We start from the raw sequence: 27,943 nt of genomic DNA on the forward strand, positions 1-27,943 counted from the left end.
TACTTCAACCAGAAGGTTCAACTTCTGTCTCTTAACCCTCAAAACACCAGTTTTGCCCGGACAAACTGATCCCTTAGACAGGGGCCTCTTTTCTTCCAAAGGTGGTCACTCCGTTTCGTATAGGCCAGAACACGCTGCTCTCTCTTTCGCTCCACCTCCTCATTCAGAGGGGGAGAAACTCCATTGCTTGGATCTAAAAAGAGCTCACTCTTTTTTAATATCAATCGCACAAAAAGCACTGGGTTGACGATCAACTCTGTATTTGGTTTGTTAAGGAGGAGAAAGGTAAGCATTACAGAAATGGATCATCTCTTGACGGATTGTGCTCTACATTAAAATCTGCTACACACTAGCTAAGCCGCATCCTCCTGAGGGCTTAAATTCCACCAGGCACAAGGCTACTACGACTACTACGTTAGCCCAAGGGGTACCTGTTGTGGACATTTGCCAGGCTGCTACATGGGCATCACTTCTCACTTTCACAAAGAACTACTGCTTGGACAGTCAAGTCTGTTGCGACAAGCATTTCTCTAGATCGATCATTCAGGACTATTTGGTTTGTGCCAGTTCTCAGACTGTCAGGGAGCTATTGGGAGGTGAGGAATATTTGGTTAGAATTTTCTATCAGAAGAACAAGTTACTTCCCTTCAGTAAATCTTTTTCTTGTAGAGACTCCATCTAACCCCAAATTCCTCACCAATCCTCCCTGCCTTCCCTTCACCTAAAAGATCCCACTAGACACTCCACACAGGTCTAACACAGGTTTTTAACAGCTCCGAGGTTTACTTGCAGAAATATTCACATAAGAGACCGATGTCAGCGCACCTGGGTGGTGCTGATCTAGGCACTGTGCACGTTACCTCCAACACGGCTGACACAGAGTTGATCAACGCCACCTACCAGAGTGCAGAGGTACTGCTCAAGAATTTCCAGATCTGGTCTGATACCTGGGAAATATTCTAAGGCGTGGAATCTGCAGTTAGATAGTCTCTACTACAAAAAGCATTACCGAAGGTAAGTAACTAAGGGCCATATGTAGGTAGGCTGTGTTTTGCGATTCTCTAATTGCAATTTTTAGGGAATCGCAATTAGAGAATAGCAAAACGCTATGTAGGTAGGATTAGCAATTTTGTTTGCGAATCCCACCTATTCCTTATTTGCGATTCTCTAATTGAGAATCGCAAATAAGGAATACCTTGCCATTCATTCCTATGGGCTAAAAGGCCCATAGGAATGAATAGGAAGACATTCTCAATTTGCGATTCTCAATTAGAGAATCGCAAATTGAGAATGCAATTTCAAGGGTGCAAGGGTGTCAACATGACACCCTTTTGCACCTCTGTAATGAGCATGGGTGCACATGTGGCGCACATACATGCCCTAAGGGCATGTATGTGTGCCACATGGCACTTTGAATAATGCAAAAAACTGCATTATTGAAAGAAATCGCAAATTACCATCAACCTGAAGTTGGTGGTAATTTGCGATTCCTTAAGCCAAAATAGCACAACTTGGGTGCTTTCTACATTGCATTTAAGGAATCGCTATTTGGGATTCCTTAAATGCATTTGCAAAATAAGGAATCGCAAATTTTGCGATTCCTTATTTTGCATGCAGATTTTCCTTCCTACATCCCACTTAGCAAAATTGCGATCGCAAACGCCGAAATTCGGCGAATTTCGGCGTTTGCGATCGCAATTTTGCTTTCTACATATGGCCCTTGTTCATTTAGAGTCACTCAAGGTAGAGAAAGGTGGAGACCGATCTAGCATTCCTGGTAGAGTGATCGAACACTAGGCCTTCCAATGTGAGCTTCTAACTGGCACTGAGTAATGCGTGGCTGGCCAAGGGATGACCTGCAGCTTCCTCAATGCTCCAAGACTGGGGCAGGTATTGAGTTCCATTCTTAGCAGATGTTTTGTTAGTGATTATATGTTCCCACCAAAGACTGCCATGCACGCATAAGAGTGCATCAAATAAAGGACATATTCTTTGTAGGATTCTTTGGTGATTTCTATCCTCTGTGGGATTCTTTGTTTACTTAATGTTTTGAAGAAGTGATAGTCGTACTGAGATGCTCCTTGGTGGCTGAGTTAGGCTGATGGCAGGCATCTGTGTGTGTTATACTTCCTAATAAAAATAAACTGAGTTGCAACTCCTTATCTAACGTGAAACCTTCTTTCTATGGGCACTGTTTTTTCTTCACCAAAGTCACCTCTAGACTACCCTACAAAGGTATTGGAGAGTTTGGATGCCTCTTGTAGACCTCTTTTCATTCACCCTTCATTCATTCATTTTACTTGTCACTGCTCAGAACTATGATGTATTCTATAGAATTGAAATTTGAGAAGAGAACCATATCTGCACAGATTGAAGATAGTGTACATGGACTTCCCTCATGAGAAAAAGGTGTTTGAATCCTGCACTTAGGACCACTTGTTCTTTTTGTGGATTGTAAGGAATTGAGCCTGTTTCAGTAGTCTGAAGCCTTTGGTCCACACATTCTCGCCATGAAGAGTACATTTTTTGATGAGACAACATCATACATTTTGTGCCTTTATTTGTTTTCAAACCACAGGTCATTAGGGGACTCACTGAATTGTTCGAGTTCGGAATTGCTGCTTAATCCTCTGGTCATATCAGTGCATGTGCATGAAATCATCAAATCTTGAAGTGTAAGGTTGCTTTTGATGGATACTCCTAACCACATTTTCCTTAACTTAAGAATACCCAAGTACTGGACGGGATCCATACGTTTTTTTTTTTCCCCGCGCACCTGTAACTGGTGCAGTGCATCCAATAGTTACTTTCTTTCCATGACTTTGAACATGGATCCAGAGCTCAGCTTCCACTTGCGATGACTTCCTAAAACTAAATCCATTTGGCAATGGTACGATGTCCCCTCCTTAAACTAAAGACCTCAAACCTTGCAGCGACTGCAAAAACATAGATGTTGATCACAGACTACATGAGATCTGTGATTGGTGTTTGGGAGTGTTCCCTCATTCCCTTGAAGGTGATTCCGGACCAAGAAGAGGAGCTGTATGTGGCTGAACTTTTAAAGTAGTCTCAGGCCTTGCGTAAGTCCTACTCTTACTCCAAGTCGAGGGCGCTAACCTTCTCTCGCTCCCAAGACTGTTCCCACGAGAAGTCATCTTCGTGGTTGAAGTCCTCTGTTAAGTCAAATTCCAAATAAAAACACAAGTAAGTGCAAAGGCCCTCTTCCCTAGCCTTCCACATACTATCTAAAGAGAACTAGTGAGGTCGTCATGATATCAGTCAGTCTCCTTTTGACTCTCTGGTTGTGGAACTGATCCATGCAGTTGATCACCATGCACCCTGAATTCCACGGGCCATCTGTGACATCGCAGCAGATTGAGGCCTTTAAGGAGGCAATGCTGTTTATTTTTGACACTCTGCTCCCTCTTTTGCGCCCTTTGACCCCTGCGATCCACAGGTGCCCTCTGTCTAATCCATCCTCTGCACTAGTCCTAACCCCTTGAACCCATCATAGGCTCTGCACTGTCTCCGGTGCATACTTCTACCCTGGCTCCATGACCTATTGACTGCTCTGATGTCTGTCCCTGTACCGATTTTGTCTTGGCTCCAACCAAGGTCTTGCTCTCTGAATCCACTACAGTGTACCCGGTCACCATACAACCTGAGCCTGATTCTATGCTTCAGCTTCCGCAGAGGCACCGTCAGAGGCTTCATTGTCTCTGACCAGAGCTTGACTCCGTCTAGAGATGGTGGCAGCAGACAATATATATCCCCTCAGTGTGTTGATGACAGTTTTTTACATGGACTTACCCTGATATAGGTTTAAGCTTGTGTTTTGGACCCCCAGTGAATGAGAGGGCTTCCTTTGCTGTGGTAATTTGATGAGCAGCTGAGGTCATGGACTTACAACTGCCTTCTGTTGAAGTCAAGACAAATGACCGCACGGAAATTTAGCAACCTGGACCAACCTCATCTGAGCCCCTAGTACCATTAGATGAAGCCCTTACTGACACCTTAATGGACAATCTGTTTAAACTCTGTGGGGTCTGTCCACCTGCCAATTCACAAGCAGGCAAGAACAGACCAGCGCCTAGGGGCCTTTAACATCCTACTCTAGAGAGTCTGGTGGTCCAGGCTTCCACCAGCAAGGTAAAGCCACAAGTGACTCTTTAAACCCCTCTAACCCCACCAATCCCTCCCCTCGGTCAGGGAGTCTAAGAGCATTGAGGTATTCGGAAAACAAATGTTCTCTTTGGCTAGCCTAGCACTGAGGTCAGTCAGTGATCTTTCTTTATTGGGCAGATATCCACACACATTCCAGGACTTGCCAGCAAAATCTTGCTGCCACTCCTGGAAGAACGTAGAGCCTCCTTGGCTCAAACCATTTAAGATGGCTAGGCTGCAGCCAATTATGTGATTCATGCTTGGTACTACTGATTGTCTGAGATGGGTGGTTGGCACCAGAGTCTTACTCCACACTATGCATGAATGCATTCCACAGGTTTTTCAGGAGATGTGCAGGCCTCCATTCTGGAAATGCATTTCGATGGCTCACATCTATTCTACTAAAAAGCTGATTCTACCTTGGAGCGCTTCAAGGAAAGTATGGTCACAGTAGTCTCCCTGGACGTTTAGGCCTCTGCCAACCTGTTTCCTCATAAGTTTAGGAAATGTTGAGGTTACTCCAATAGAGTTGGGATACAGGCAAGACCAGTGTACCTAGCCCCTACTGCTGTCACCCCTGTCCTTTCGAGCACCAGGTTGTGAATCTGGCAATGAGCATATCATCAGGAGCAACAGTCCTTCCAGCCTGCCTCCTCTGCGGCAGCAGCATCGAAGATGCTTGAGCTTGCCATTAGCAGCTTTAAACCAGACTGTGGGTGGCAGACTCCACGCTTTCTCACAGGGTGGTGACCCATCACATTTGACAGATGGGTCCTCCAGATGGTTCAGCATGACTATCCCTACAGTCTTTTTTCCCACTGGACCTTCCCCCCACATCAGGACAGCTCCAAGATGAGCTCTGTCCATTCTAATGCAGGAGGTGCAAACCTTACTCTACAAAGGAGACATCGAGTTGGTTCCTGCATCCGAAAAAGCAACAGGTGCTACCCTTGCTATTTTCTTGTACCTGAGAAGGATGCTGGGCTTCAGTCTATCTTAGACCTTTTCCCTCAGTATACCTTCGTATGGAAGGACAAATTCAAATTGCTGACGCTGGTCCAGGTTCTATTTGCCCTGGGTCAGAGTCACTAGCTGGTGGCCTGGGACCTGCTGGTGGTATATGAAAATACGCATCCACAAACGTTATATGTGGTTCAAGGTAGGCCAAGAGCATTTTTAGTTTGCTGTGCTCCCCTTCGGTCTCTTCGATGCCTGAGGTTGGGGACACCGGTTTCCTCTACCTCGACAACTGGCTGTTGACAGCAGGCTCCACACAGTTGGTCGTGAACTATCTCTAGACAAAAGTGAACCTCCTAACATCATTGGGGTTCTCGGTCAATGAGCTGAATTTGCACTTGATACCTTCTCAGAGGCTTTCTTTCATAGGAGTTGCCTTGAACATGGTACAGTTCATGGCTTAACCCCCACACTTCCACCCCACCGTCCTTCCTTCACTGCAGTGAGTCCAGGACATCCGGGCTATGATCCCGATGTTTCAGCTTTGGTTCTGGATCTCTGTTGGAGCAGATCTGAGGCTTGTTGGCCTCTTAGTCCCCTGCATCCTATATGCCATTTAGTATGTATGGGCTCTGCAATGGAATCTCAAGTTTCAGTGGGCCCAGCTTCAAGGAAGCCTGTCGAAGCCTGTCGAATGAAATTCAGATTTCGGAGGATATTGCAGATGATCTGTTGGAATGGCTGATCGCCTGCAACTGGATCGGTGGCAGAATCACCTCTCTTACCCACCCATAGCTGACTATGGTGAGATGTGTCACTGCAGGGTGGGAATGGTATTGCAATTGGATTCCTTCCATTTGGTACGCTCAGATTTTTTGCTTTTTTGCTCACCCGGTTTTTGACTGTACTGTGGGAAAGTTTCATTACTCGTGTCATTACTCGTGTCTCACCCCATGGTAATCACACAGTAAATAGACTGTGCATGTTTGCTGCCAGTGTCTGCCTCTTAAAATAAGGCTGTTGGGACGCAACTAGGGTAAGGGGGACTTGCATGGTTAAACGTGAACACTTGTACCTACACGTGTGCTGGCTGCTCATGAGGGCTGCCATTGTGCGCAACCCAGTAACTGCACACAGGTAGTCTGGCGCAGAGGGGACTCTTCAGGGTTAGATGTTGAGCAGGGATAGGCCTTATAATATTAGTGGACACTCACAGGTAGGGTCAGTAGGGTGTACTGTTTTATCAGTAGTGTTTCTTTATTGTATACGTGTACGGAAATCTGCCTTAAAGTGCAGTTTTGCTTCCCTTAGGCCTATAAAGTCCTGTAAGGTATGAAACTGGGGTGGTACACGTGCGCCCAGTTTAAATACGCATGTCTCAAGATCCTACATGTACCCTTTATGGGTCATCCAGAAATCTAATATTTCTCTGGCTCTGCTCAGGATCAGATATGAGGCCTTTTGTCACCCTATTGATGCAAGTTATTACTCTGCTCCCCAGCCGAAGAAACAAAGGTCTCCCCATGCAAAAATGTAATTAACAGTGCTTCACTCAGCTCCTGAGGAATACCTCTGGGATGGGCTAGTGCCCAGGGGTCGACGCAGGGTCCATCTCTTATAATTGAGCCTGGGATTCTCTCTTCATAGCCATTTACGGCCCAGCGCCCTATTCTCCGGGCCGGTTCATATCAAGGGGGGGCCTGGGATCCCATCTATGGCCCGGGATGACAGAAGAGGATGAGTACCATCCAACCCCTCGAGAAAGGGGGCCTCGACTCTATCTCTGGTCTCATCCAAAGAAAGTAGGAGTGGAGCATCGCTCCCTCCCCCACTCTCCCTGCAGAAGAAGGACAGGGCCAGAGGGGAAACGGCCTTTACAACGTAGGCAGAGCAACACACGCCTTTTTCTTCGCAAGTGCAACCACACTTTCCTTAACCCTGCATATGCCTTAACCTCACATCTGCGTAGTTAGGACAGTGCACGGTCTAGATTTCAGGAACAGGAACAGCAAGCTTCAGGACAGAAAGCTCAGCCTAGAACAGGTAAGAGGGGTTTGGGCCAGGTTTGGGGGTGGGGTAGTTTTAGCGGCAGGGGTACTTTTTAGGGCTCGGGGGGGGGGGGGGTCGGGTAGTTTATAGGGCAGGAAGCTAGGTTGTAGGCCTTTTGGCAGGGGGTCAGGTAGTTTTAGCAATGGGGTAGTTTTTAGGGGGCTCAGGTTGTTCATAGGGCAAGGGTTTTAGGGCTCAGGGCGGAGGGGCAGGGGTGTGAGCTTTACCACACATCCCTTTACCAATAAATGCCTTTACCACGAAATTGCATGGTAAAGCATGCGCGGTAAAGGAATGCGTTGTTCAGGTGCATTTATTGTTTGCGCTGCGTTGTATTATTCCTTAAAAGATAGTATAGTGTACATTACCCCCCCAGGCTTGTCATACTCTCATATTCTAATTTGAGTTGCTGGAACATGCACAATGAAAAAACAGTTATTGATAAGTGTTCATTTCCCCTTTTATTAGCTAACAACATGTGCTGTGTGATTTGTTCTTCCAGATATTAGCGCTAGCTTGGCTCCACCGCCCCTGGACCAAAATCTTCCAGTGAAGGAGAGGCTCCGTCATGTCCAGTCCCAGTTGCAGGCTGACCCCTCCAAACAACGCTCACTTGTTATGTACAACTTCATAGAGCACTTCAAGACTTTGCTCCTGGCGTGTGACATTTCTCTGGCTGGAAACTTTGAGGATCCAAAGGTCTCTTCAATTTTTTTTAATTATAATCCTTTAAATGTATATTAATTATTTCGTTGTGAAATTCTTGGTTCTCAATTTATGCTGTGTATCGTTTATTGATGTTTTATGTTAAAGTATAAATAACATTAATACATGCTAGTGGTAAAAGTTCAGGATCTAACAAGATGGAGAGCTTCCATATGGGTTAGACTCTGCAGAAAGAGTAACACTTGCAGAGGTGGTCTGGTAGAAAGCCGATTACATTCAGGGCCACCTACAGAAAAGATATGCACCTAGATGAGGAGGAATCGCTATCGTCCATAAAAAATCAATCCGCATCTCAACCAGCTCTGACACCAACCTCGCCAACTCCGAACACCTTCACTTCCAGATCCACATCGACCCCAAGACCACACTCAGAGGCACCCTCCTCTACAGACCACCAGGACCCCGCGCAAAATTCAGTGAAGAAATCACGGACTTCATCACTCCACACGCGCTCCCCTCCAAAGACTACATCCTTCTGGGAGACCTCAACTTTCACCTTGAAAAGATCAACGACCGCAACACCACCACCCTCTTGGACAACCTCGCCAACCTCGGACTTAAACAACTGGTCACTTCCCCCACCCACATCGCAGGCCACACACTCGACCCCATCTTCACCTCCAGCAAACATGTCTCCTTCAACTACACTACGGATCTCCTCTGGACTGACCACAGCTGCGTTCACTTCACCTACAACAAGCCAAAACCCACCAACCACCTCCAACCAACTCTGCAAAGAAACTGGAACAAAATCACCATCGACCAGATCTCCTCATCGCTCCTTCTAAACACCCCAGCCCACTCTTCTAACCCAAACCAAGCCGCCGCCAACTTCACCCTTTGGTTATCCAACACCGCCGACACCTTAGCACCACTGAAAAAACGACAAATCAAACTTGGCAGCAAGAAGGCCTCATGGTTCAACGATGATCTTAAGAAATCCAAGAAACTCTGCCGCTCCCTCGAAAAGGCCTGGAAAAAAGACCCAACCACTAGCACCAAGGACGCCTTCAAAAACGCCACCCGCACACACCACCAATTAATCCGAAAGGCCAAGAAAACAGCATTCAAGGATCGACTTGACAACAGCGCCCACAACAGCAAGGAACTTTTCAACATCGTCAAGGAGTTTACCAATCCCTCGGCCAACTCCAACGACATCACCCCCTCTCAAACCCTCTGCGACTCCCTAGCCTCATTCTTCCACAACAAAATTGCAGACATCCACAACAGCTTCGACAACCAACCCGGAGACCAACCCACCGAACCATATGCCGAACATTCTCCCCCCTTGAACACCCTTAACGACTGGAACCCAATCTCCACTGAGGACACCATCCGCCTGATGAACTCCATCCACTCAGGATCCCCCACAGACCCATGTCCTCACCACATCTTCAACAAAGCAGACTCCGTCATAGCACCACACCTCCGAGACGTCATCAACTGCTCCTTCAACTCCGCCACCTTCCCGGAAAAATGGAAACACGCTGAACTCACCGCCCTTCTGAAAAAACCCACAGCGGACCCCACCGAACTCAAAAATTACCGCCCCATTTCGCTCCTTCCATTCCCGGCCAAAGTAATCGAGAAAGCTGTCAACAACCAGCTCGCCGCTTTTCTCGAAGCCAACAAATCCCTCGACTCCTCACAGTCCGGCTTCCGAGCAAAACACAGCACTGAGACCGCCCTCATCGCAGCAACAGACGACATTCGAACTCTACTGGACAATGGAGACACAGTCGCCCTCATCCTCCTCGACCTCTCTGCAGCCTTCGACACAGTCTGCCACAGCACCCTTTTACAACGCCTCAGAAATATCGGAATACAAGGAAAAGCACTTGAATGGATCACCTCGTTCCTCACCGGTAGAACCCAGAGAGTCCGCCTTCCACCATTCAAGTCCGAGGCCACTGAAGTCATCTGTGGCGTACCACAAGGATCCTCACTCAGTCCCACCCTCTTCAACGTATACATGAATCCCCTCGCGACCATCGCCCGCCAACACAACCTCAACATCATCTCCTACGCGGATGACACTCAACTGATCCTTTCTCTCACCAATGACCCCAGCACCGCCAAAACTAACCTACACGAAGGAATGAAAGAAGTTGCCGAATGGATGAAACACAGCCGTCTGAAACTGAACTCAGATAAAACAGAAGTCCTCATCTTAGGTACTTCCCCCTCTGCTTGGGACGACTCCTGGTGGCCGGAAGCTCTTGGAAAAGCACCCATCCCGACAGACCACGCACGGAACCTAGGCGTTATCCTGGATTCTTCACTCTCAATGTACAGACAAGTCAACGCCGTATCCTCATCCTGCTTCAACATTCTTCGCATGCTCAAAAAAACATTTCGCTGGATCCCCACCGAAACCAGAAAAACAGTCACCCATGCTCTGGTCACGAGCCGACTGGACTACGGAAACACCCTCTACGCAGGTACTACCGCTAAACTCCAGAAGAAACTCCAACTAATCCAAAACGCCTCAGCCAGGATCATATTAGACATCCCGCGCAACAAACACATCTCTGGTCACCTGAAAGACCTCCACTGGCTACCCGTCAATAAGAGGATCACTTTCCGACTGCTAACCCACGCACACAAATCACTCTACGACATCGGACCAGAATGCCTCAACTCACGACTGTCCTTCTACACCCCCTCCCGCCAACTACGTTCTTCCAGCCAAGCCCTCGCCACTGTACCTCGCATCAACAAGACCACAATGGGAGGCAGATCCTTCTCATACCTGGCTGCTAAAACATGGAACTCACTCCCCACTTACCTTCGCCTTACCCAGAACCACCTAGCATTCAGAAAGCAACTTAAAACGTGGATATTTGACAAGTAATCCTCCTCCCCTCCCTAAGCGCCTTGAGACCCTCCGGGTATGTAGTGCGCTATATAAATTCTTTGACTTGACTAGATCATAGATGCTGAAAGTGGTGAAATCTTTAAAAGTGACCAAACATTGCAGGAGTCAATGAGCTGACACTGTGCAGGTCCCTGTAGTGACAGCGCCCCACACTGACTTTTCAAACAATGTCTACTTGGAGCACACCACCACATCAATGGGAACACCGCAGCTTTCTGTGGCCTAAGAATTCTGACCATCCACATGACCACGCAATTTCAGGACTGGCTAATTGATTGAGGAACATTCTAATTTCAAAGTTCTCTAGTTCATCAGGCTGTACAGAGCCTTGTTTGTACCAGGTTCTTGCCATGGTGTTCTTACAGTACTAGATGGCTAGATGGATACTTAAGATTGGCCTTTCACAGTGTATTGTCCTTTTCAAAGGTAAACATTTGTGGTAGATTTCTGCACTTCCATGACTTTGGAATCTGGAACATGCTCCATATGTGTTTTTGCACGAAAATAACTATATGTAGTATTGAAGTCTTGAAGAACGCAGAGAAGCTGTTCCTCGTGCTTAAAATTCAACCTCTAATAAGCTTTAGAATTTACTCAAGACCAAGTGGAACATCAAACAGTCCAATGCTTTTGGGATATTGGGCGCTCCATGGCTGACACCGCCCGGAGCAGCAGGTCAACAGTCGTCCAATTCCTCCTCTTAGCTCTGCTAAACTGCATAATGTTTGTCCTCCGTGTCTCAAGTCAGACTTGTTGAAGGCAGGATACAGTATTGCCTCCCTGGCTGGAGAACCATCACATTGGACAGGTGGGTCTTTTGGAACATTCAAAGGGGCCACCACTTGCCTTCCTGCCCCATGTTGCTCCCACACCAGAATGAATTTCGAAGGAGCACTTGACAATGTGATGCAGGACGTAAATCTTTTACTCTACAATGGTGCCATCAAATGGGTACCTTATTCAGAGTAGGGCGAGGGATACTAGTCTTGCTGCTTCCTCGTCCCAAAACAGGACAGGGGGCTCAGACCTATCGTGAACTTTCACCTGTTGAAATTCTTTCAGTAGAAAAACACATTTAAAATGCTCACATTGTCTCAGATGCTATCCCAGAATACTTTTATTTTTTATTTTAATTTTACTAAGTTTTATATAGCACAAACTTGACCAGAAGGTATCGGGTATCAGAGCGCTTTAAATGGCACTGGTTGCGCTATATGAGGACACATTCATTGTTGTTAGGCACGGGGAGATTAAGTGATTTGCCCAGAATCACAGGATGTTTAGCGTCATTGACGAGACTCAAACCCAGTTCCCAAGATTCAACGGCGACCGCCCTAGCCGTTAGCCCAACTCCTCTCCCATACTTGATGGTGTCGCTGGATTTGCAGCGATTGTATTTCTGTATTCCCATCCTGCAGTTCCAAATGCCCATCTTGCAGTTCTGTAGGCATTACCTGCGGTTTAAGGTGGTTCAGGAACACTTTCATTTTTGCTTGCTCCCCTTTCGCCCTGCCTTGGCTCCTCGTGTGTTCACAAAAGTGGTGGCGTTATTGCGGCCTATCTTCAGAGGTTGGGCGTACATGTATTCTCATACCTCAACAACTGGCTGCTATTGGTGTGCTCGTCACATTCAGAGGTGGAACCACCTCTGAAAAACGGCTGAACTCTATACACGGTTAGGTTTCGCCAATAACGAGCCAAAATCCAACCTTAGCCCCACACAGAGACTTCCATTCAGTTGGGAAATTCTGGACACAGTAGCATTAAATGTCTTTCCTCTACCATAGCACAACAGGAACAATCCGGGTATGATCCCAATGTTTCGAGATCAGGCCTGGATCTCCATGAAAAGGGCTTTGAGGCTGCTTGGCATCTTGGACCCGTGCACCATCCTCATCTACAATGCCAGGTGGCAGAAGCGAGCTCTGCAATGGAACCTCATATCCCAGTGGACTCCACATTAGGGCAATCTTTTGATCTCCTTTCGGGTCTCGAGGGCGGTGGCTTGAGATCTGCTCTTGTGTCTGTCAGATATGAACTCAGGCCTCTCTCCCTTCCACACCCAGAACTCATTTGTGGCAAATGTGTCGCTATTGTGGGGGAGGTCACATAGGCAAGGTGAAGATCCCAGGCCTCTTGTCTCTGGCAGAGAGCCTGTTCCACATCAATCTCCTGGAGATTCAGGCAACCCACTTTTCCCTCAAAGGCTTCCTGTCATCCAATCAAGGGAGGCTGGTGCAGGTTCTCATGGTTAGCTCTAATGTCACGTGGTATTGCAACAAGCAGGGTGGAGTGGAGTCCTGGTCTGTGTGCCCAGAGACTATGCACCCGTGGAGGTGGCTGGAACAACAGAACATCTTCGTGGCCACCAACACGTGGCATGGCATGGTCCCTGAATGCCAGACCAAATGAACTACCCTGGCATCATCTGGCAAGTAACGAGTGGTGTCTTCCTCCCAAGGTGGTGCAGGGTGATTTTAACACATGGTGTCTAGATCTATTTGCCACCATCAGGCATGTGCAGTGTCAGCTGTTTTACGAGCAGGAGGTTCGTCCAAGGCAGTCTTTAGGAGACTCATTCCGGCCGGAGTGGAACCAGGAACTGCTGTACCCCTTCCTGACGATACCTCTCCTGTATCAGGTTGAAATGCAATTTTAGATTTTCTGAAATTTATTTCAGAAACATACTCTGTGAGAGTGGTAACTAACCGCCTTAGGTGGTCTTCCAGATTATCAGTAACATTTGTAAATGTCATCACTTTAGAATTTTCCCATAAGGAGCTCTACTATGTTCCCTGAAAATAGTCCATGGTTATTCTTATAGCTCTGGCCTAAGCGTGTATAGGTTTATTGAATCCCGACAATGGTAGAACCTGTCAGATAAAGTAATGAAGGTGCTGAATTTTGGCTAAAAAAACATTCCTGAAGTAAAGCTTTTTTTTAAACGTTCTCCATTCCCAGTTCGTCATGAGCCTATTACTGAGTGTGTGTGCTAGAATTAAGGTTCACAGTATCTAATATGATCCTGTGTGACCCATCGGATCTGACCACTAACAAAGAGGGCCTGGGGAAAAAGTATAGTCCAGCACCTGAAGAAAAATAAAAGTGAGTGTTTTTCACAAAGGTGGAGAGCGGATAGACCCCAGAGTACACCCTTCCCCCCCCCCATGTAAACATCAGTATTGCACAAGTATTCTGGACTAAAAAGAGTGACATATGTAGACACCTTGAAATAAGGATATGATACTGAAATCACTGATAAAGTCACTAATATGGGGTTGCCTTTTTCTTAGGATACTGAGCCCTCACCCCCCGGGGGTGGCATGCACCATCATAGGACCCACCATGTGAAATACATGAATGGGCTAATTCTCCAAAGTGAGGGAGTACCTAAAAAAGGAATACTCGAGGTGGGTGTGGACACAATCACTAGGTTTACCCTATAATATTAAGGGTGTGAGGGAACTTGAGGATCAAGAGTATAATTACCTAGAGGCAGGAGTGAGGCTTTATTAAGACGTCATGGTAAGGTTACAAAGGTAGAGGAGGGAGACGTCTTTCTGTATCCCTCTGTATAAGGCCAAACTTTTTCAGCCCAACCCAATACTGCTGTTGAAAAGGGTCAGAGGCTTTCATCAGGAACAAATAATTCACTCTTTTGTTTCCCTATCAGCACCATAGATTATGCATCTATGTATGATCAATAAAATGGTGATATAAAAGGAAAAGACTGAGTGTACAAAACCATGAATTTAGTACTGGAGATAGGCGGAAGTATCTGAGTCAAGTGACCCTTGTTCAAAGGAGAACAATTATTGGGGACACAACTCTAGGAGAGTCGGATCTGCTTCTTATGGTAACCCCCACTTTTTGCTGATGCATCCCTGTTTTCGACTTAGTCTGACTGGGATCCTGCTAACCAGGACCCCAGTCTAGCTGCTTTCTCCTCTAAATTGATTGCATGTACTTTAGGTACACTCCAGATTGGATTCTGGGGTACCCTTATCAGTCACTAGTATATGGTATACTGTGTACCCATTTTTCATTTTTGCATACTATGTACCCAGGGCATAGGTACCCCAGAGGCCTCCCAGGGGCTGCAGCATGTATTGTGCCACCCCTGAGAGACCATTCAGACTGACACCGCAGGTCTGCTACTGCAGCCAGTGTAAGGTGGTGTATGCAACCCTTACTTAGATATAGGATACCTATATCTATTCTAAATCACTACTGTTAGACCTGGCACCTTGGCGTGAGTCTCCCTTCCTCTTTTTGTCGCTGTGCCTCATGTGTTTTTATGGTGTTGGCCGCTCAGCGCGCTGTGCCACTGCCAACCAGTGTCGCGGTGCAAGTGCTCCCTATGTAAATTGTATATGTTGGTCGGATTCCATGATTGGATTGTTTGATTTACTGTCAGACCCCAGTAAAGTGCGCCAGGAGCGCCAGGGCATGTAAAGGCAAACACCGCTGGTGGGCTTGCAGCACGGGTTGTGCCACCCACAGAAGCGGCCGGTAAAATATGTCTAAGGTCTGCCATCGCAGAACCTGCGTGCAGTCTGGTACTGACATGCTGACTGGCAAGTGCCCACACTTGCCGGTCCCTAAAACCTTCCCTTAGCTGCATGTTAGTCACCCCTCTGGTAGGCCCACGGGCAGGGTGCGTTGTAAGCCTAAGGTAGGACAAGCCTGGATGCGTGGCATGTCCTAGTAGTGAATGGCCGCCATCTTGTTGTTCACTACTGCAAGGCTACCCTGTTCTCATAGGCCAGTATGGGCGGCCTGGATTGTTACACCCTATGATCCTAACCGACCCAGGGAACATGGTAGAAGATCGAATTTAGTATGCCTGAACTCGGAATAATAAGGTACATCTTTTTGCAAGGTTTATTTTAATATTCCGGGTTTGCAAATGCCGCTTTTAGAAAGCTGGCCTTTGCTTGCCTAACGTTTCAGCCCGCCTCTGCGTGATGTGTATCTGATGTCTGGCTGGTGTGAGTGACAGGGCTGGGGGAACCCAGATGGGCAGGGCTAGGTAGCCTGGTGGTGAATAGGACGATCGACAGGTAGATGGGTGGGAGGAGTGCTCCTAGGCTCTGAATAAGACAGTACTCTGCCACCTCAATGCCGGCTCCGCCCCCTGTGGAGCGTCTGATGACTCTGCCCTGCACTCTGAAAGAAGAAGCCTGCATCGCGTAAACAAAGTGCTCAGAAACCGGACTGAACTAGGCAAGGGCCCCCCTGGCCTGGGAGAACAAAAGATTTGCTGTATAAATGGAGGAGCCCTGCTCCTGAGAAACTAGATCCGCTTTTGACCAAGAAGAATCTCTGCCTGAGGAGGAGGCACCGGGAAAGCTGTAGGAGGAAGACTGTCCCTATCCTGGGGGATTGGCCTGCAGTGGTGACCTTGCTGCCAAAGGGGAGAAGAGAAACTGTTGCTGAAGACTTTGCTTTATTTTTACTTTCAAGACTTGTGCTTTTTTCCAAAACGATCTCCAAGGGCTTGGAACTGAGCTTGCCCCCTGAACTGAGCCCCAGGACCATTGGGCTCTACCTGATCTTCACTCGCCTGCTGCTGGACTGTGGTGTCCTTTCCCTCGCCGGAGCTGTGACCCTCGTGCCCCAGTTCCTCCTTGAGCCGTGACCAGGACTGCTTAGCCGCCCCCGCCTTGGGAAGAGCCTCGCTCGATCGGAGCCGCTCCCCCTACGCTGTGCTGGGCTGCCCCTGTCACCTCTCTCGTTGGAGGCTCGCTGTGCACCTTCACCCTCCCGCCGGAATCGGCGTTGTGAGCATCTCCAAGCCTCGGACGGCCCGGACGTAATCTGCGTGCCCGGCTGCCCCGCTTTGTTCACCCGCCACCTGCAACACCCCGCTCTTGTCGTGAGCCTGAAGATCAGACACCCATCGTGAAGTGTGGGAGCCTCGGACGCCGCCTCGCCCTTCTGTCGAAGAGCCGCTGAAATCCTGCACCCACCTTCGCGTCAAGAAACAAGGTACTGTGCTTACGAACTCGACCGCGAGCTCGCATCGGATCCAGGGTCCGCAACGTTCTGATTTCCCTGTCATCTGCCGTGTGCTTCCCGGTCGCCGCCTCAGCACGAAGTGCGCTGAGGCCTACAGTTACCTTGTGCCCGCCTAAAGAACTTTCCGTAACAAAGAGAACTTTACCGTATTCCTAAGAATTGTGGCCCCAGCAGTTCAACGTTACTGGGCCTTGTATTTGAATCTGCTGAATCTACATAAAAGCTTATTTTTATATACTTCCGGATTGGTGTCCGTTTGTGGTGCATGCAAGGGGTTTACTGTATGTGTAATTGCATTTGCTTAACCGTGTACGCCTGAGACTTAGCCTAGACTGCTCGCGCCACGCACCTAGAGGGTGAGCAGGGGTTATTCTGGGGAGTCATCCTTCGCCCTGACAAGAAGTAAAGGGTCCCTGCTTGTTGTGGGTTCACACCTGTGTCAACCAGAGCCCCCTCATTTCTAACAACTACACATATAAACCTATCAGTCACCCTTCTGGCAGGCCTTAACAATCCTGAAGGCAGGGTGCTGGGTTTTATGTGAGAGGGGGCCCATGCATGAGCAGAGCCCCTCTGCAGCCTTCGGAACCTATTCTCTGGGGTTTTCTGTGATGCAGCCAACCATATATATTTAAGTGCATTATAACCTCGCGGTAAAGGCTAACTTTAAAACGGCTGCTTAGAAACTTGTCGTGTTTGGTGTCAAACACCTTAGAATCGTACCTCCACACCAGTAATTGGTGTGGGAGGTATGATTCCACCCTACTAGAGGGACTTATGTGAACACCAGTACACCTGGTACCAGCTTTCTCGAACCTGGGCATCACAAAATGGATGCTGCCAGCCACAGACACGAGTCTGCCCTCCTGCTGCTGGATGAAACTTGAGCAGAGGAAGGCCTGACAATAGGTTTCCTGTCACAGGGAGGTGTGACCACCTCCCAGACAGGATTTAGTGTATTGGGGCTGGGTGGGTGCACTGTTAGTGTTAGAAATTCTGCACTAGGGGCACATTTGGTGTCCCTGTGCATAGTCCAGTTCAAACCAGTTGCAGGAGCCATTTGCTCCTGCTCTGGCCCGAAACTGGACAAAGGACATGGGTGTAGCCACCCCTCTGTCCTGACCCTCCCATAGGTGGGTCCCCAGAGTTTGTCCCACCCCTTCCTTGGGCATAAAGTGGGAACGCAAAAATAACAGTTGATGGACAGAATGCAGAACAATGTCATACATGCACCCCAGTACAGAGATCTGGACCTAAATCCATCGTTTTTTTGCTCACCATGCCATTCCAGTTTGAACCCAGCCATATGCAAATCAGTCTTGACCCTGTGCCTCATGGGAACAGTCCAGCCCGAACTGCCAAGCCAGGTCCTCCCTGGACTAGAAACAAGCATCCTAGGACCGGTTTCGGGGTTTCACCCCTTTACAGCCAGGATAGCTTGATTCCAGTGGCATGGAGAGCAAGGGACCCACGTCTGGGCATACCCTTCCCACTCGGGGTGACAAATGCAAAAATAACAGTTGATGGACAGAATGCAGAACAATGTCATACATTCACCCCAGTACAGAGATCTGGGCCTAAATCCATTTGTTTTTTGCTCACCATGCCATTCCAGTTTGAACCCAGCCATATGCAAATCGGTCTTGACCCTGTGCCTCATGGGAACAGTCCAGCCCGAACTGCCAAGCCAGGTCCTCCCTGGACTGGACACAAGCATCCTAGGACCGGTTTCGGGGTTTCACCCCTCTTCAGCCAGGATAGCTTGATTCCAGTGGCATGGAGAGCAAGGGACCCACGTCTGGGCATACTCTTCCCACTCGGGGTGACAAATGCAAAAATAACAGTTGATGGACAGAATGCAGAACAATGTCATACATTCACCCCAGTACTGAGATCTGGGCCTAAATCCATCGTTTTTTTCCTCACCATGCCATTCCAGTTTGAACCCAGCCATATGCAAATCAGTCTTGACCCTGTGCCTCATGGGAACAGTCCAGCCCGAACTGCCAAGCCAGGTCCTCCCTGGACTGGAAACAAGCATCCTAGGACCGGTTTTGGGGTTTCACCCCTCTTCAGCCATGATAGCTTGATTCCAGTAGCATGGAGAGCAAGGGACCCTCGTCAGGGCATACCCTTCCCACTCTGGGTGACAAATGCAAAAATAACAGTTGATGGACAGAATGCAGAACAATGTCATACATTCACCCCAGTACAGAGATCTGGGCCTAAATCCATCGTTTTTTTGCTCACCATGCCATTCCAGTTTGAACCCAGCCATATGCAAATCAGTCTTGACCCTGTGCCTCATGGGAACAGTCCAGCCCGAACTGCCAAGCCAGGTCCTCCCTGGACTGGAAACAAGCATCCTAGGACCGGTTTCGGGGTTTCACCCCTCTTCAGCCAGGATAGCTTGATTCCAGTGGCATGGAGAGCAAGGGACCCACGTCTGGGCATCCCTTCCCACTCGGGGTGACAAATGCAAAAATAACAGTTGATGGACAGAATGCAGAACAATGTCATACATTCAACCCAGTACAGAGATCTGGGCCTAAATCCATCGTTTTTTTGCTCACCATGCCATTCCAGTTTGAACCCAGCCATATGCAAATCAGTCTTGACCCTGTGCCTCATGGGAACAGTCCAGGCCGAACTGCCAAGCCAGGTCCTCCCTGGACTGGAAACAAGCATCCTAGGACAGGTTTTGGGGTTTCACCCCTCTTCAGCCAGGATAGTTTGATTGCAGTGGCATGGAGAGCAAGGGACCCACGTCTGGGCATACCCTTCCCACTCGGGATGACAAATGCAAAAATAACAGTTGATGGACAGAATGCAGAACAATGTCATACATTCACCCCAGTACAGAGATCTGGGCCTAAATCCATCGTTTTTTTGCTCACCATGCCATTCCAGTTTGAACCCTGCCATATGCAAATCAGTCTTGACCCTGTGCTTCATGGAAACAGTCCAGCCCGAACTGCCAAGCCAGGTCCTCCCTGGACTGGAAACAAGCATACTAGGACCGGTTTCGGGGTTTCACCCGTCTTCAGCGAGGATAGCTTGATTCCAGTGGCATGGAGAGCAAGGGACCCACTTCTGGGCATACCCTTCCCACTCGGGGTGACAAATGCAAAAATAATAGTTGATGGACAGAATGCAGAACAATGTCATACATTCACCCCAGTACAGAGATCTGGGCCTAAAGCCATCGTTTTTTTGCTCACCATGCCATTCCAGTTTGAACCCAGCCATATGCAAATCAGTCTTGACCCTGTGCCTCATGGGAACAGTCCAGCCCGAACTGCCAAGCCAGGTCCTCCCTGGACTGGAAACAAGCATCCTAGGACCGGTTTCGGGGTTTCACCCCTCTTCAGCCATGATAGCTTGATTCCAGTGGCATGGAGAGCAAGGGACCCACATCTGGGCATACCCTTCCCACTCGGGTGACAAATGCAAAAATAACAGTTGATGGACAGAATGCAGAACAATGTCATACATTCACCCCAGTACAGAGATCTGGGCCTAAATCCATTGTTTTTTTGCTCACCATGCCATTCCAGTTTGAACCCAGCCATATGCAAATCAGTCTTGACCCTGTGCCTCATGGGAACAGTCCAGCCCGAACTGCCAAGCCAGGTCCTCCCTGGACTGGAAACAAGCATCCTAGGACCGGTTTCGGGGTTTCACCCCTCCTCAGCCAGGATAGGTTGATTCCAGTGGCATGGAGAGCAAGGGACCTACGTCTGGGCATACTCTTCCCACTCGGGGTGAGAAATGCAAAAATAACAGTTGATGGACAGAATGCAGAACAATGTCATACATTCACCCCAGTACTGAGGTCTGGGCCTAAATCCATCGTTTTTTTGCTCGCCATTCCAGTTTGAACCCAGCCATATGCAAATCAGTCTTGACCCTGTGCCTCATGGGAACAGTCCAGCCCGAACTGCCAAGCCAGGTCCTCCCTGGACTGGAAACAAGCATCCTAGGACCGGTTTCGGGGTTTCACCCCTCTTCAGCCAGGATAGCTTGATTGCAGTGGCATGGAGAGCAAGGGACCCACGTCTGGGCATACTCTTCCCACTCGGGGTAACAAATGCAAAAATAACAGTTGATGGACAGAATGCAGAACAATGTCATACATTCACCCCAGTACAGAGATCTGGGCCTGAATCCATCGTTTTTTTGCTCACCATGCCATTCCAGTTTGAACCCAGCCATATGCAAATCAGTCTTGACCCTGTGCCTCATGGGAACAGTCCGCCCGAACTGCCAAGCCAGGTCCTCCCTGGACTGGAAACAAGCATCCTAGGACCGGTTTCGGGGTTTCACTCCTCTTCAGCCAGGATAGCTTGATTCCAGTGGCATTGAGAGCAAGGGACCCACGTCTGGCCATACCCTTCCCACTCGGGTGCCAAATGCAAAAATAACAGTTGATGGACAGAATGCAGAACAATGTCATACATTCACCCCAGTACAGAGATCTGGGCCTAAATCCATAGTTTTTTTTGCTCACCATGTCATTCCAGTTTGAACCCAGCCATATGCAAATCAGTCTTTTTTTTTTTTTTTTTTTTTTTTGGTGCATTTGCTGTGTTTAATCCGGAGGATTTGCCTCAAGAGTTGAGAGACACAGTGAAAAGAGCAGTTTGGGATTTTACAGGAGAGGATGTGGGATTTTTTTTTTTTTTTTTTTTTTTTTTGAAAACCTTTATTGACAGTTCAATAGAGAACAAGTATGGGCCTACAACCCCCCGGGCCGGCCGCTAAGCAATCAGAGCAAAAACAGGCAAGTATAAACACAGGCAGCACATCGGGGAGCAGAATCGTGATGCTAATACTGTGAACAGCGTAGGTAGGGCACCAGGAGAAAAAGGTTTTCGTTTTATAATGAAACAAGGCAGAAGGATCAGGTGCCAGACAATTTTCAAACAGCAATTACAGGTATGCAGAGTAATAGACGTAAACGATTTACAGCAATCTATTAGGTCAATGGCGCAAACACAAGAACATCAGGATGAGGAAGAGTATCATAAGCAGTTGCGCCTGCAGTCCCCCGCCAGAACTCCCGGAGAGCACCCCGGAAATTGTGGTACACATGGAGCGGCAACGAGTCATAGCAAAGGAGGTGTATCACACTGATCCCAGAAAAAGAAAAACAAAAAGAATCAGAGAAGAAAAAGGAGGCCATGGAAAAAGAGATAAAAGACGAAAGAATCCCCTCCCCCAACCCCCCACCCTGCACCTCTGCAGATGAGTACGCCCCCCCCCCCCAGCAGTGTGCCTGTCGCCCTAGAACCAGACCCGAAATATAGGAGAAGAGGGAAAAAGAAGTAGGAAAAGAACCCCACCAGACGGGGGGGTGGAGAAAGTATTAATAAACTGGAGGAGGGCCTTCAAAACATACCCCCGGCTTCTCCCTCCCGCACGGTAAGTTTCCCCCAAAGTGAACAATAAACAGCACAAAAGCGATCTTCTCAAAGAAAGATGGGGAGCACTATGCACCTATTATGCTGTTAGCTATGCCAGGAGAGCACGCAACCCCTGAGCCCGCCCGTCCACTAGATGACCACCCCTGAAGGATCAGCCTTATCCCTGACTACTCTTTGGAATTCTGCCCATGCCTACCCCTCGACCCAGCACCATATCCGACGTTCCAAGGTAGAGGATTGTCCAAAAACGTCCGAGAAGCGACGCACACAGGTGGGGTGGAAGTCTCTGAGCATCAACACAGTCCGCAGCGTGGAGAAACAGGCTTCCCAGTGCTGCCCCAGGATATGCACTGCACTCAAGGTCCAGGAAGGCAGAAGCAGCCAAAGCAGACAATAGTTGCTGGAGTTGTCCCTGGGTCGCAGGAGGGCACGTACGGGACGAGGCTACCACACCCCACTCAGGTCCAATGCCTCCGGGACAGATCAGGCCCTCAGCTGGACGAACACACTGTAGCATACTGGCCTGAGTGTCCAGCCGTGCACTAACCTCAGGGGTGGCCGCCAAAGTGTCCTCCTGTGCGCAGTGTGGGTAGTCCCTATGTACGTGCGGACAGGCGGGCCGCCATTGCCCCAACGCCGACGCCACACCGTCGAGCTTACTCCCCAAGACCCCGACACCATGAATCAAGGAGAAGTGAAGAGCACCAAGGGCCTCGAGGAGGTCGCCGTACCCCAGCACAGCTCTCTGCGATCGCGCCGCCACACTCCCAAAAGTCGCACTCTCACAAGCCCGCTGCGACCCAGCGGACAGGATGGTAGGCTTCATCGCAACAAGATGGCCGCCAAGTATGCCCGACCCTCACCGGGGCCGGGACCCTGGGACAAGCGTCTCGATGGCCACGTCGCTGGTGACCGGGTTCCGGGGGCAGGCGAAAAGTTATCCGTTGCGTGGTCACGGGCAACAGTCGTCCCCACTACGGACCCGCTCCCGTAAAAAGCCGGGGGCGGCCCGCAATGATCAGGGCAGGATACGGGCGGCAGCCGGGCAGCTCTCCATCAAAGGCAGGGGCAGCCACCGGAGGATCTGAGAATTGCACCCACGGGCATGCACTCGGACCGCTACACTTGACAGTAGAAACGACCACGACGAAATGTAGGCCGAGTTTGGCACCGCTCCGGTGGACCGCCTCCGCCCAGTCACAACAGGCCGCTGTTGTTGAACTGCCACCCGGCCACGGCGTCCACTTGAGGTCCCGGCTCCAGGGCCGCACAGGCCGCAAAGTTCAAATGCTCGTTTCTCCGGCGATACCGCAGCCAGAAACCTCGGAGTCACACAGTCGGGTGCCACTCTCCTTCAGAAACACGACCGCGTAGCACAGGTTGAGGATCTCGTGCAGGATATCCGTGCGGGATGCGGAGGTTCACGGAGCCGGGAGTCTACGCTGCCGTCCCGGTCGCCATCTTGGCTCCTCCCCCTGCAAATCAGTCTTGACCCTGTGCCTCATGGGAACAGTCCAGCCCGAACTGCCAAGCCAGGTTCTCCCTGGACTGGAAACAAGCATCCTAGGACCGGTTTCTGGGTTTCACCCCTCTTCAGCCATGATAGCTTGATTCCAGTGGCATGGAGAGCAAGGGACCCACGTCTGGGCATACCCTTCCCACTCGGGTAACAAATGCAAAAATAACAGTTGATGGACAGAATGCAGAACAATGTCATACATTCACCCCAGTACAGAGATCTGGGCCTAAATCCATTGTTTTTTTGCTCACCATGCCATTCCAGTTTGAACCCAGCCATATGCAAATCAGTCTTGACCCTGTGCCTCATGAGAACAGTCCAGCCCGAACTGCCAAGCCAGGTCCTCCCTGGACTGGAAACAAGCATCCTAGGACCGGTTTCGGGGTTTCACCCCTCCTCAGCCAGGATAGGTTGATTCCAGTGGCATGGAGAGCAAGGGACCTACGTCTGGGCATACTCTTCCCACTCGGGGTGAGAAATGCAAAAATAACAGTTGATGGACAGAATGCAGAACAATGTCATACATTCACCCCAGTACTGAGGTCTGGGCCTAAATCCATCGTTTTTTTGCTCACCATGCCATTCCCGTTTGAACCCAGCCATATGCAAATCAGTCTTGACCCTGTGCCTCAAGGGAACAGTCCAGCCCGAACTGCCAAGCCAGGTCCTCCCTGGACTGGAAACAAGCATCCTAGGACCGGTTTCGGGGTTTCACCCCTCTTCAGCCATGATAGCTTGATTCCAGTGGCATGGAGAGCAAGGGACCCTCGTCTGGGCATACCCTTCCCACTCGGGGTGACAAATGCAAAAATAACAGTTGATGGATAGAATGCAGAACAATGTCATACATTCACCCCAGTACAGAGATCTGGGCCTAAATCCATCGCTTTTTTGCTCGCTATTCCAGTTTGAACCCAGCCATATGCAAATCAGTCTTGACCCTGTGCCTCATGGGAACAGTCCAGCCCGAACTGCCAAGCCAGGTCCTCCCTGGACTGGAACCCTGACTACAGGACTTTAGATTTACCTGGATAACACTGTGCTACAGAAACCAAGTACTTCGATGATCTACACTACGCTGGATGACTGAAGAATCTCCCTTGGAGTAAAGGAGTTACTTCCCTGCAAGGCAGGCGCCTTTAACGCATCTGACTGGTGTGCATCTCCCGAGCTCATGAGGACTCCAAAAATTTCTGCAACACAGGAGGTGGGTTCCCGAAGTCCCCGAGGTCGATCAGTTCTCTCAGCAATCCTGAGACCTGTATCTCTCGTGGGGCGCGTGCATCCCGAACCCATGTGCACCGTGTACATTTGCAGCAGCATATGCTTTTTGGCAATCCCTGAGGCTGTGCTTTGGACTTCGTGTAGTTCCGACCCCGAGCAGTATTTCCACCAAAGATTTCCAGCCTACACCACACTCCACGAGTGTTCCGTGGGCTGGTATTTTGAGATCCAGTTCGAGGTCCCTTCGCGATCCCTGGTCCGTTGGCCTGTGGGTCCCTGTGAAGGTAACTTTGACTTTCCTTGGGCTTTCCTGGTTGCTCCAGACGTGCCCTACTCTCCATTGCTTGGAGAGTCCCCAGGACCTTGCTGTTCCTCACCGTAACCTGTTTGGTCTGCCCGCGTGGGTTGCAGTTGCCAAGGCTTCTTGGTGTTCGATCCGAACACGGACCCCTCCCCCCCCCCCCCCCACCCCCCCCAGCACTCACCATCCTTTGTGGGATAGCTCACCTCCGGACTTTGGTCGTCGGCGATGTCTCCTGATCCCCATGGCTGCAGAGTCAAGCATCTCATCATCACACCTGAAGCACCCGACATCGGTGAGCATTCGTCTATTGTGCCCCTGGTCACCCTGAAGTGACCCAGACTCTGTCCCCTCTGCTTTCAGGTTCTTCTCACCTCTGATCCAGTCTTCATCTTCCCGGCAGCAGCACTTCTTTGCATCACGCCATTGAAAACAACAAGGGTTTCTGACATTACATGACCCCTATGCACACGGCCCCTCTAGGATAGGTCACACGGGTAACTCGGTACTCACAAGGGTGCTGGCCTTAGAACCTTCTATGTTCTAAAGGTTTGCTTGAAGTCCTCTCCGGAGTGTCCTTAAACTCTAAAATTCCAACCGTGACTTTTCCATAGAGTTGTACGGAGCTCGCGTCTGTGTTCTCACACTGCACCCGTCCTCCGTGGGACCCCTGTGTCACTACTTTGGGTGGTTCCTTGGGGTCCCAGTGATTTCACGTTCTCTAGGCACTGTGTCTAGTGAAGTTGTGGTTGTTATACCACTTTCTTAGTATATGGTTCGGTCTCCCCCTGGAGACCGCTGCTAATTGTGCTATTTACTGTCGTTCTAGTGATTTAATATTGTGTGCTTTGGGCTCTAATCTCATAAAGAGATTAGTAGAGAGTGTTTATTAATAAATATATATTTTTATAATAACACCTGTGTGATTCTCCTTTCATTTGGTCATTCAGGAGGTTATGATCTGGTAAAACAAGCTGCTTTACATTCCTTCGAGACTTAGCCTGTAGGCTGCTCTCCATAGCTACCACTAGGATAGCTTTCAATAAAGGTTGTCTTTAACCTAATCATCAATAAGGGTTGTTTGGACTGGTGCAAGATGCCCACTATAATTAGTGGACAGCATATACCAGGCCAACTTCTCACAACAACGACTTAAAATCTGTAATAGGGCTGTCTTAAATTGGTTAACTGCTGGGGCACCTACATTTGGCTTCTCCCCATGTACGGAAAAAATAAGTGCTCGTAGAGTGAATTCACACCACTTTGTGCTGAATGTAGGCAGGATTAAAGTGGTGTCCCTGAACAAGGAAAGTATTTTATAAACCCCAGATGCCAGTCTCTCAAACACATAGATTCTAATGGATAGTAACACCCTGAGGGCTGAGATGTCAGAGAAACCTCTATAGGCAATGCATTGGTTGCAGAGTGATGTGAAGTCCTGCGTCAAGGATTCATCGCGCAGCAGAGGTGGTGCACAGTCCTTGCGTGGGGATGTATCACGTGGCGGCAGTTTCAAGGGAGCTGCAGTGGCGATACAAGGTCTGTGTAGGGAGATGCTTTGCGCAGTAGTGGTTCCGAGGAGCTGTGGTGGCGATGCAATGTCCAGCATGGAGATGCATCATGCAGCGGCGGTTCTGAGGGGTTGCGATGGAAAGTCTTGCGTCAGGGATGTGCCGTGCAGTGGTTCCTATCCTTAATCTTGCCAGGCGATGAGTTTGTTCTGCTGGGACATGGGCTGACCGAGCACCTTCAGCCAATTTCCAAGGGTCTAGGACTAGAGTGGCACCACTTGGGGGGCAGGACTCACAGCTGGCAGAGTCCAGGTTCTGTGTTCAAGTTCTTCTGAGCCTATTCTGTTCCAGAGGCTCTGAGAAGGGGGCTAGCCAACTGGCCCTTGGAGACTCTCTAGTAGTCCTGGATTCAAGATGCAGGTCCAGGACTTAAAGCAGGCAGCAGGGCAACAGAGAAGCAGTCCTTCTTGCAGAGCAGCACAGCAATCCTTCTGAGTAGTCCATAGGTCCAGAGGTGTACTGAAGAGTTGAGTCAAAGGGTCCATTATTCATGCATAGTACCTACTTAGAAGTAAGAGACGGTTCTGAAGGTTTCCACCACAAAAGGTGCTTGGAATTCCCTGCCTCCCTGCTCTGGCCTCAGATTGTCTTGGGTCACAATAGACTAGTGTCAAAGCCTTTGTGAGTGTGCTCAGGCAGCGCCTTTGTGATGTGGAAGTGTGGTAGGTGACAGCTTCTCCCTCTCATTAAGTCAGAGATGCCCATCCTGCCAACACCCATGCTTCTTTGGCTCTGTAAACAGCGTTTACCATGTATGCGAGACAACGCATGCCATTACAACGGGTTTGTTACAACGACCGCGTAGTTACAAAGCATACCTTTACAACGCAAGTCGGAACAATGACTTGCGTTAGGGGGCAGAAGGTGTTGGATTTAAAATCCAACACCTTCCCTACTGTTGCACAGACTGGATTTGGAATAGTAAATTGTACTATTCCAACATCCAGTGTCCCCTACAGCAAGTCGTTGTTCTGACTTCCGTTGTAAAGGTATTCAATGTAACAACGTGGTTGTTGTAACAACCGCGTTGTAATGGCATGCGTTGTAAACGCATGTGGAATATCGTCACATATTCCTTTGTCTCGCTGTCTTGGAGCAATACAC

At 49.2% G+C, this 27,943-nt stretch overlaps 1 protein-coding gene across 4 annotated transcripts in view; it reads left to right on the top strand.

Annotated features, from left to right (window-relative positions):
• Positions 1–27,943, top strand: part of POLQ (DNA polymerase theta) — a 580,345-nt gene that overhangs the window by 285,651 nt on the left and 266,751 nt on the right. For all 4 annotated transcript variants that reach the window (XM_085621032.1, XM_085621029.1, XM_085621031.1 and 1 more), the window contains exon 19: positions 7,673–7,869. In XM_085621032.1, the coding sequence (XP_085477158.1) occupies positions 7,673–7,869 (197 nt within the window). The remainder of the gene's footprint in view (positions 1–7,672; positions 7,870–27,943) is intronic.

Source organism: Triturus cristatus, chromosome 8 (genome assembly GCF_964204655.1).
Source record: "Triturus cristatus chromosome 8, aTriCri1.1, whole genome shotgun sequence".
NCBI classification, from domain to species: domain Eukaryota; kingdom Metazoa; phylum Chordata; class Amphibia; order Caudata; family Salamandridae; genus Triturus; species Triturus cristatus.